The sequence below is a fragment of the Parus major genome, chromosome 26 (assembly GCF_001522545.3).
Source record: "Parus major isolate Abel chromosome 26, Parus_major1.1, whole genome shotgun sequence".
NCBI lineage: Eukaryota > Metazoa > Chordata > Aves > Passeriformes > Paridae > Parus > Parus major.
In genome coordinates, this window is record NC_031795.1 from 4,092,594 (window position 1) to 4,102,436 (window position 9,843).

At 52.2% G+C, this 9,843-nt stretch overlaps 1 protein-coding gene across 1 annotated transcript in view; it reads right to left on the bottom strand.

Annotated features, from left to right (window-relative positions):
- SRGAP2 (SLIT-ROBO Rho GTPase activating protein 2) overlaps window positions 1-9,843 on the bottom strand; it is a 104,440-nt gene that overhangs the window by 8,193 nt on the left and 86,404 nt on the right. Inside the window, exons 18-21 of the mRNA XM_033519847.1 lie at window positions 8,035-8,114; window positions 3,387-3,567; window positions 2,703-2,849; window positions 210-537 (exon numbers count right to left, since the gene is read on the bottom strand). Of these exons, the coding sequence (XP_033375738.1) occupies window positions 210-537; window positions 2,703-2,849; window positions 3,387-3,567; window positions 8,035-8,114 (736 nt within the window). The remainder of the gene's footprint in view (window positions 1-209; window positions 538-2,702; window positions 2,850-3,386; window positions 3,568-8,034; window positions 8,115-9,843) is intronic.

Sequence of the window (9,843 nt, forward strand, 5' to 3'; positions counted from 1 at the left end):
GGATTAGTGGGATGGGATTGGTGGGATCCCCTCTCAGCCCTCTCCTCTCCAGACTGCCCAGGCCCAGCTCCCAGAGTCTCTCCTGGTGCACAGGATTCCCTGCTGGGGAACGGACACGGGATTAAAGCACACCTCGCACTCCAACACCTCCTGCACCCACATCCCCGAGCTCCCCAGGCACACCCCTCGGGGCAGAAGCTGCTGCTGACCTGTGCAATCACCTCGGGGTCCATGGGCCGGTGGTTGTTGAAGCTCTTGGACCTCCCTGCCGTGACAGCCTTGCGGATCTGCGGGCTGTCCATCCTGCTCTTCAGCGACGAGTGCCGGCTGATGGAATTGAGGCTGCCGTGGCCACTGATGGAGCATTTGTCTGGAACCTCCTTGGGAAGACTTTGGCTCATAATGGGCTGAGATGAGGGCCTGGAACCGGCTATGGCTCCGGGGGAGGCTGGTTCTGCCAGGGAACTACCTAGGCCGTGGCTGTCACTTTGACGGAACGCTCTTCTGATGCTGCCTGACTCTGGTTTCTTTCTTTGCCTTCAGTCACAAAAGCAAAACAAGTCAATACAAGCAGGTACAGGGCTGTCATTTGAAGATATCCCCCCAAAAAACAACACACAGGACAATGGGAAGAGACACAGAGGAGCCCAGATTACAAACAGACCCATGGGGGTTGAGGAGTGATTGCGGTACAGTGAAATAATTATAAATTATAAATTATAAATCATTCCAGTTTCACGCTTCTAACAACAAGACTGAGTCCTGGCAGCTGTGCACATTCATAGCAAAACCAGAAAACTTGGGTGGAACGTGATTAACTTGGTCAAGAGGAGAAGAATTTATACTGGAACAAAAAAAAATAATAAATAAAACCAACCAAAAGAAACAAACCCTCTGTGCCATCGACAGGTTTTGATGATGTGTTTTTATTACATTCCAAGAGCAGAGCTACAATCTTTGACAGTATAAGTCTACTAAGCTCCTGGCCCAAGGCATCAAGTTATTATTTTCAGAGATCAGCAAGCAAAGACCCCCAGTTTGGGGTTAATGATCATTTCCAATGTTTGCTGGTGGTAAGAGATGGTTCTTTTTCATGGCTTTGGCAGGACCACAAGGCATTATCTATGCAGGGCTACAGATAAAACCAAAGGGATGATGTCAAATGGATGAACTGGTCCAAAGAATTTAGTTTCTGCCCCAGCACCATGAGGTCTGACAGCACGATTCCACTCAAATCATGGGAAGGCCAATGCAGCAGAATACTTTATGCCATGGGTCTGAAGCTTGGCATCCATTATACAGGGAAGGATCCATTTATATATATATATATATATATAGCACCAGCCCCATGAATAACTGCAAGAAAGTGTTAACTCCAGTAGGATTTTGGCATCCAAATAATAATTCAGTGGGTGGCACAACTGTCATTGCGAAACCATCTGATTTAATTTTGCTCAAGTCTGTTCACACATAGGTCAGGAGATTCATTCCTAAAGAAAAAACAACAAAATGAGTCTTATGCTACTTATTGCTAAATATCAGGTTCCCTAGTAAAGGGGGGAAAAAAACAAAACAAAACAAAAAAAAAACAAACCCAAAACTGGAGTGGACATTCCCCAGGCTTCTAAAAACCACTGCACACAACTCTACCAAAGCCAGCAGATGGTGAAGCTCCAGCACAGGTCTGTTATTACACAAATCTCTCCATAACTGCCAGAACAGCCACTCCAGTGGCTCAGACAGCAAATATCATAAAAGAAAGCCCAGATCCCAAGCTGATGCAGATTAACACGGCTTCCCAGATATCACTGGAGCTCTGCTGAATCCCAGAAGGAAGGACCAGGCTCTCTAGGCCATGAGCAGGGTCCAAACCTTTTAAAAGGATGCATTTGTGTTAATGCCTTTATAGACCACATTGTGTTAAATTAACTGAAGGTTTAGAACATCCCCTCCCATCAAACTGCAATTATCACATAATACCTTCACTGCACAATGGAGAGAGGTGGAGGAAAATAATCAGAAATATATGGGGGATAAGCCTGTCTAGGAGAAAAAAAATGATTGAACAGATCATGGAATTTAGTCTGCTCCTGGCTCGATTTTCCAGCTTTTTATTATGTTGAGTGTTGGCTAAAGCAAGGATTTCTGGTGGAGGAGGCAAGGTTAGAGCAACAGGGGGTTGTGCAGTTGCACTGCAAGCATATGGTTAGTGACCCGAGGGGAGGAGTGCTGCAGAAACAAAGAGTGCTCCAGGCAGTGCCAGATGGAGGGACTGCAGGTATGGCATTTATCACCAACTGGGACACGGCCTCCTGCAGGAATTGTCCCCAAACCCCACCCAACAGCACGTGGTGAACGTGGAGGAGACGTGACAGATGACAGAACACGAGGAGGGATGGGGACAACGGCACGAGATCTCAGCCCAGCGCTCCCCTCCCTCCCTCCCTCTGAGGAGGAGGAGGAACAGGGCAGGTTTGGGAAAGCAGGACCAGATGACACCTTGGAGACAGAAACCAGGGGGGCTTCAAACGAGCCATGGCCACACCGGTGACAGAGAGGGGACAGCAAAACGTGAGTTAAGAGAGGGGGAAGCAGAGAAAAACGGTGGCAGTGCTTGTTAATGGATCTTTCTCAGGGAAGGAAGCATTTCACTGGACTCAAGCTCTTGACAGGCAGGGAAAACAAAGCGAGGCTGCTCTTACTTGTTGATGTTTGCAAGGTAAATATCTGCGACGTGGCCCCCGCTCGGGCAGCTGGCACCGGCTCTGGCCGTCACCTTCTCCTCCGGTGGCTCAGAATTTATTTCTATTTCCGACTTCGGACTGGACCTTTCCGACATCCCATCCTCGCTAGGAAGGAGGAGGGGAGGGTGTCACACCCACAGCAGGGGCAGCAGGGCTGGATTTGCAGTACAGCTCCACGGTGTCATTCCCACCCCTGAACGGTCTCCCTGGAAGGGATCCTGATCATCTTGTTCCACCTCCCTGCTGCGGGCAGGGACATCTTCTGCTTCCCCAGGGTGCTCCAAACCCCGTCCAGCCTGGCCTTGGGCACTTCCAGGGATCCAGGGGCAGCCCCAGCTCCTCTGGGCACCTGTGCCAGGGCCTGCCCACCCTCCCAGGGAATCCCTTCCAATTCACCCAGCCTAATCCTGCCCTCCTGCATTCCCCCACACCCCAACACCCCTTGTGGAAAATCCCCCTCCTCCTGAGCACCTGCCTGCCGTGATCACTCTGGACACCCCATCCATGCCCCTTCAGCAGACACCACACCAATCCTTCCCTCCCCTCTCCACTTCCCAGCGCGCGACCAGCTGGGCTCTCCGCGGCGCCGTGGCCACGCAGCCCCGTCCAGGGGGGCTCTGGAGGCTGCAGGGGGGCACCTACGTGTCCTGCACCACGATGTACTGATGGGGGATGAGGCCATCGATGCCGTTGTGCCGTCCCTCCCACCAGTCGTCGGAGGCGCGCTGGTACAGCAGCAGGGACGCGCCTTTCTTGAAGGACAGCTCCCGTGCCGTCCTGCCCAGGTAGTCAAACTTGGCTATGGCCTCGATGGGCTCGCTCTCTAGGAGACAGGAGGGGATAAACAACGGGTCACCAAACACCTGAGCCAGCACTTCAAACCTGCCAGGAAGCAGAGCAGGAGGGTGGTGTAGGTTTGTTGTAGTTTAGGGCATAGCGCAGCGGAAGATAGCGGGATGTAACGGGAAGCTATCAGACCCCCCTCTGTTAGGACAGCTAGGCCTTTTGTAATTAGCCAATAGCACCCAGGTGTGATGTATGCAGATGGGAGTAACACAGTGAACCTAGGCTATAAAATGTTAAGTTTCCTCGAAATAAATGGCCATTTTCCCCATCCATCACATTGGTGCAGTGGGAGATGGACCGCACGGCTGGGATAGCCGTCTGTGCTGGAGCTGATCGGGGTGCTTATCTTGCTTCAAACCCAACATAGGTTAAGGCCTGGTGATCTGATTTTGGGATGTTATGGAAAGGCAGCAGACCTCCCCTCTCTGTTAATTGTCTGCAATTAGCCAATTGCACCTAAGTGTGCACCTAGGTGTGATGTAAACAGATGGGAGTAACACAGTGAGCCCAGGCTATAAAATGTTAAATTCCCCTGCAATAAACGTCATTGCTTCGCCATCCATCACATTGATGTCTTGTGGGTAGAATGGTCTGAGTGGCCAAGGGGGGGCCACCGTGCTGGCTTCTGAACCAGAGTGTCTGCCTTGCTTGAAAAACCTACAGGAGGGGGACAAAGTGCTTCTTCTTCAGGAGGGTTGGAAGCAGGAGGACTCAGAGGGGAACCCCTGACCTTAAGGATGCTGCCCCTTTCACCCTTTACCTCATCCCTGCACGAGACACATTTTTATTTCCCAAGCCCTAAACGCCCCCCCACAGCAGTCCAAGCCAACAAAGATGGAAATGACAAGGGCAGAATTAGGGGTTCATTAAAAGCAAAAGGGTTTCAGGGGTGGGAAGCAATCAGGAACGTTCCAGACAAAAATCTGCCTGTGGTTCACTTCCTTAAAAGCAGCTGAAGTGAAGCCCCTGGGCAGGCAGGGGAGGGAAACATCCTCTCATTCCAAGCTGCTTCAGAAATAAAGCATCTATTCAGAAGGAAATTTCTGCTGCCTGTGAGGCTCACCTGAGGCAGGAGAGCAGAATTCTGGCACTGTGGGAGGCCCTGCTGCTCCTCCAAGGGTCATGGAAGCAAAGGAAAACATCCAGTGCCTCCAGAGCCGGGCTTGGTGCAGGGCTGAGGACACAGAGCATCCCTGGGATGTGCTGTGCCCACTCCTGCAAAGCTCACACAGGAGCTCCAGCCATGCCCTGCCACTAACCCAGGTCCCTGCAGGACTCTGATATTGTACAGAGGCACAATAAGGGCATTTTAGACACTCAGGGAAATCAATGTGGAATTCCCGTGGATTATTTTTAAGGCTCTGAAAAAACCCCCTGCCACTGTTGGAGTGTAAATGTGTATTAAGGCAGCTCCTGGTTCTGGGCAGGGATCAGGGGAATGGAGATGAGCTCAACCACACAGCCCCAGTGGGCTCCCTCTAATTACTTTAAAGGAGCTTTAATGCAGCCCAGCAATCCATGGAAATTGAGTTCTTTCCTGGAGAAAAGAGATTTGTGGTTCCTCTCCCCTGATCAAAGAGAGATCTGCTACTGCACACAGAGATCTCTGCACCACAGGAAGCTTCACTCTACAGTGCAGGAGAAAACTGAAAGGGGCTGGAAGGGCAAACACCAGGCACAGCTTTTCCAGTTATTCCTTGGGAGAGGAATGCTCCAGAACCAGCTCTGGAGCTGCCTGTAGGCTGCAAGGTGGCAGCAGGGCTTGGGAAAATAAGGGTGTAAATCCACCTGAGGCAGCTGGAGCGCCTCAGCCAGGCTGAGGGAGCAGAGCAGAAGCAGAAGCATCTCCCCCCAGGAAGCCCCAGCAGCACCTGGAATTACCCAGCACCAAGAGACCGAGGGCAATCAGCCACAGGATGTGTGAGACCCCTCCTCCACCAAACCTGACAGCTCAGAATTCTCCCAAGCCACCCAAGCCTGCGGTCAGACTCACACAAATCCCATTTATCAGCCCTCAGCCAGGGGTTTGGAAGGGTGGGAAGAGCCTGGCCCATGCTGGCAGCTCGTGGCTGACACCCCAAAACACGTGGTTATCTGGGCTTGGCTCCTTCCTCCTCCTGCTTGTTCTGCCAGCTTGTCCTAACAGCCCAAACCCCAACAATGCTGGTTTTTGGTGTCCCCCTCTATTCAGGAAGGGGATGGGAGTGTGGTTTGGTAAATTCCATCTGCTTCATTAGCAAGTGTTTATTGTTCCAGATGAGCGTGGCACTCAGGTTTCTTATGTTTTCAATTTGCTTTTTAGGACTCTGGCTTTTCTCCAGAGGACTGATTCTAGACTTTAATTTCCAGTAGCTTTTTCCTACTGACACTTCTGCTCAGAGAAGAAAACTGTGTGAATGAAGAGCAATAAGGCTAAGCCAAACAATTCCCCCTGCCAGTCTGACAGCTTGGGCACACAAGCAGCAGATTAAAACATTTCCACTCGTTTTTATAATTTAACAAACACACAATCTGCTTCCCTTTCAGCAGTCCTGACCTCTCATACCTGTCTCAAATCCGTTCAGGGAGGCTGATGAGCTGCACAGATGCTCTGCCAAACACAAACTCTCCCCTCAGCCCAAATCCCACCCAGAGGTGGCTGGGATGACAGCTTTACCTTGGGAAGATTAATCCCAGCCTCCCCAAAAGGGTTTTTAGGAGGTTTGGTCCCATCTGAGGACAGAAGGAGGGAAAAGCCCCAGGAAGCTCCATGGTGCTGAGAGGTGTGAGCAGGGTGTGACCCTGCACAGCCCAATTAGCATGAGACTCCTTAATTAACCACGCACTGCTGCTCCCTCAAAGAGCCCCAGCCCCTCTGCCTCCTCTGGAACATTCCACGGAGGCTGCAGGACCCCATCCAGAACACCTCCCAGCTTTACCTTGCTCAGGGGCTGCAGAGCAGTGTCCTCCTCTGATCTCTGCTCCTTTCTCACCCTTGTGCCCTCCCAGTCACCCAAAGATGTAAAATCCCCAGCCACAGGGCTGCAGAGCAGTGTCCTCCTCTGATCTCTGCTCCTTTCTCACCCTTGGGCCCTCCCAGTCACCCAAAGATGTAAAATCTCACCCTTGGGCCCTCCCAGTCCCCAAAGATGCACAATCCCCAGCCACAGACAGCACAAGTTCAGAGGAGGGTGCAGCACAGCTGTGGGATGGGGTGGCCTGTCCCTCCTCACCATCCAGGTGCTCCTTTCTCAGAGACCCAAGCTCCAGCAGGACACATTCCCAGGAGTTTTTCAGAGCTCCCACTTGTCAAAAAGAACACTCCAAGGCAGGGAGTGACCCTGTGGTTCATTCCCCAGGGATCTGTGCTTCCCAGCCCTGCAGAGGAGCAGCCTGGCTGAGGGAGAACTCATTTCCCAGCGTCTCCTTTCCTTCCTCACTGCTGTGTGAGCACCAGAGGCTCACAGAGGATGCTTCAGGTCGGGACAGAGCTGTGAGATCAGCGAGCTGTGAAGCCAGTGGGAGCCAGGGGAGGCTTTGTTAGGCAGCTGCTGGAGCAGAGAGGCAGCACAGGAGCACCTGGCAGGGCCACTGAGCAAATTCCTCAAGGCCAGCTCAAAAAGGAGGATGCCCAGTTTTAAGGGAATGCTGTTTCCCACCTCTGCAGCTGGGGCTGTGCAAGTAAAAACCACCCCAGAAATTCCACAGCTGCAAAGGGTCTGAACACTAAAACCACCTCAGAAATTCCACAGCTGCAAAGGGTCTGAACACTAAAACCAGCTCAGAAATTCCACAGCTGCAAAGGGTCTGAAGACAAGAACAAAAGCCTGTCCTGGCCTGGTGGCCAGCCTGCTCAGCATGCCAGGGATCATCGTTTCACATCAGTCCTTTCATCCCTCCTCTGCTCTGGATGGGGCCCACAGGATGTTCCCCACCCCAGGAGGCTTTGGAAGCATCAAGGACACTCACAACTGCAGTGTCACCTTTTCCTGAGGAAATCTCCTGGAATTCTCAGCCTTGGTGCCTCTTTTCACTGGTCAGGCAAGAAATGTAACTGAGCTTCCTTAAGGAAATCTAGAAATTATCTCTGAGAGGCTCTCAGGATCCTCTGCTGTAAAGCCCAGCTCTCAGTGGAAGACAGGCAGGTTTGGGGTTTGTTTGCTCCCTTAAAGCCCTGGGGCTTTGAGCACTCCCAATTCTCCTTCCTGAGCCACTGACTGTGCCTGGCACAGGCAGAGGGGCGTGGGAGAGGACACTGGAACACATCCAGCCTGCAGCTGAGACCCCATGAGAATAAAGGACACACTCAGGTAATTCCAGAGATTCCCACCGATCCTACACCTCCACTCTGCCACCAAACGCTGCCACGTGATGCTCTGAGTGCCTCAAACTCCCCTCTGGATCTTCAAACCTCCAAGGGCACAGCCTTCCCTGCCTCCCCCAGTCAACACCAGACTTCCCATACCATCGTCACTGGTGTGGTGCTCGGCTGTGACGTCCTGCACCGAATCCTCTGCCAGGGCTCTCTCTCCGTGAGGGCTCTCACTGCAACAGAAGGGAACAGCTTTAACTGCTGGCAACTGGGATCCCTCATGGCCAGCAAGCACCCAGGGCTGGGAACATCCTGGAAAGTAATCAGAAAGAGCTGGGAACATCCTGGAAAACAATCAGATAGAACTGGGAATCCCCATCAGGAGTTTAGGTTTTGCTGCTGCAGACACTTTGTGGATGTGTCTGCACGTGCTGAAGTGGCTGTGGGTAAAAATCAAGCTGAATTCTTGTTTGATCAGCCAAACCAAACATCTTGGTGACCCCCCTTGTGAGGGCTGTCAGCAAAGTCCAACTGCACATCTTACAGCCTGGACCTCTGGAGATGCTGAGCACTCAGAGAGCAGTGCCAGGCTGGGTCCAGCTCCTCCCTGCCACGCCAGGATTATTCCCTTGGCTGCATTCTCCACTGCTCTAATTAGCTCATTAGATGGCTGATGAGAAAGCTGCAACTTCCTGGGGGAAATCATTCCTCGATTTATAACGATATTTCCAGGTCTGTGTTTGTCATCTCCCTCCATCCCTTTTATCAGCACCATAAATGTCCCATTCATTTCCCTGAACAACTCCCACAGCCCAATTAGTTGCCTGTAAATAAAGATTCCAGAGCACCTGAACTACCAGGAGGACTCATTTATGTTTGGCATGAAGAAAAGCTTTGAAAGGATCAACAGACAAACAAGTGGCAACCAAAGGTTATGTTTTTGTAAGAAGCTCCATGAGCAGCTCCCTCTGGACAGGAGCAGAAAGGAAACTGGAAGAGGATCCATTGCCTCTCCCAAGCAGCTCCACAGGGCTGCTGCCAGCTGGCAGCCCTCCTGCTCCTCTCAGGAGGGAAAAAAAGGGCTAAAAACAGTGTTTGCTCTTCATCTTACACCAGAAAAGTCCTCTGCTGCCTTCTCACTTCTCAGTCCTTCAAGGGGATTTTTAATCTCCTTCACACAGGAGTGATTTCATCCCTCATTTTGGCCCTGCAATGGTTACAATTAAGTGATGCTGGCTGGACAGTGCTCTCCCCCTGGCAACCTACCCCCTGTGCTCTTTTAAACACGAGGAGAACAGAAAAAGGAGAAGGGGTGAAACATCTGGATAATTCGGGTGTCTCGTTCTGCTTAATCCGCAGGACACCAGGCTGGCCAGCATCTCCTGAGCCAGCACCTCAGCCATCAACCTTCCCCATCCTCTGCAGAGCCTTTGTGCTCTCAGCAGAGCCCACAGAAGCCTCTGAAGGCAGCTGCAGGCCCCAGGAGGAAGCAGCACTGAGGGCTGAAGTTTCACCCAGCCTGTGAAGTCATGTCGAGCACAGCCAGCGCTCCAAAGAGCACAGAGCCCATGTGCCTCTTCCCTGCTGTGTCTGCTTCCACCTAAAAACCTGTGCTTGCTGCTGGCTGAGCCCTGGGTGCTGCTCTGGGAAGCTCTGGGATTTCTTGTGACAGCAATAAATCCTGCCAGAGGAATGGAGTCGAGGAATTCCCAGCAGGGAATTGAGGGGCAGCTCCGATCTCTGCTCCCCGTGACAGCAGGGAAGGAGCCAGGGGAGGTTTGGGGGCTGATCAGGGAAAGGTTCTTCCCCTCTGGGGCACTGGAAAAGGCTCCCCAGGGAATGGTCCCAGCCCTGAGGCTGCCAGAGCTCCAGGATAAGGCTCCCAGGGATAGCAGGGTGGGATTTTGGGGTGTCTGTGCAGGGCTGGGGGCTGATCGATGATCCCTGAGGGTCCCTCCCTTA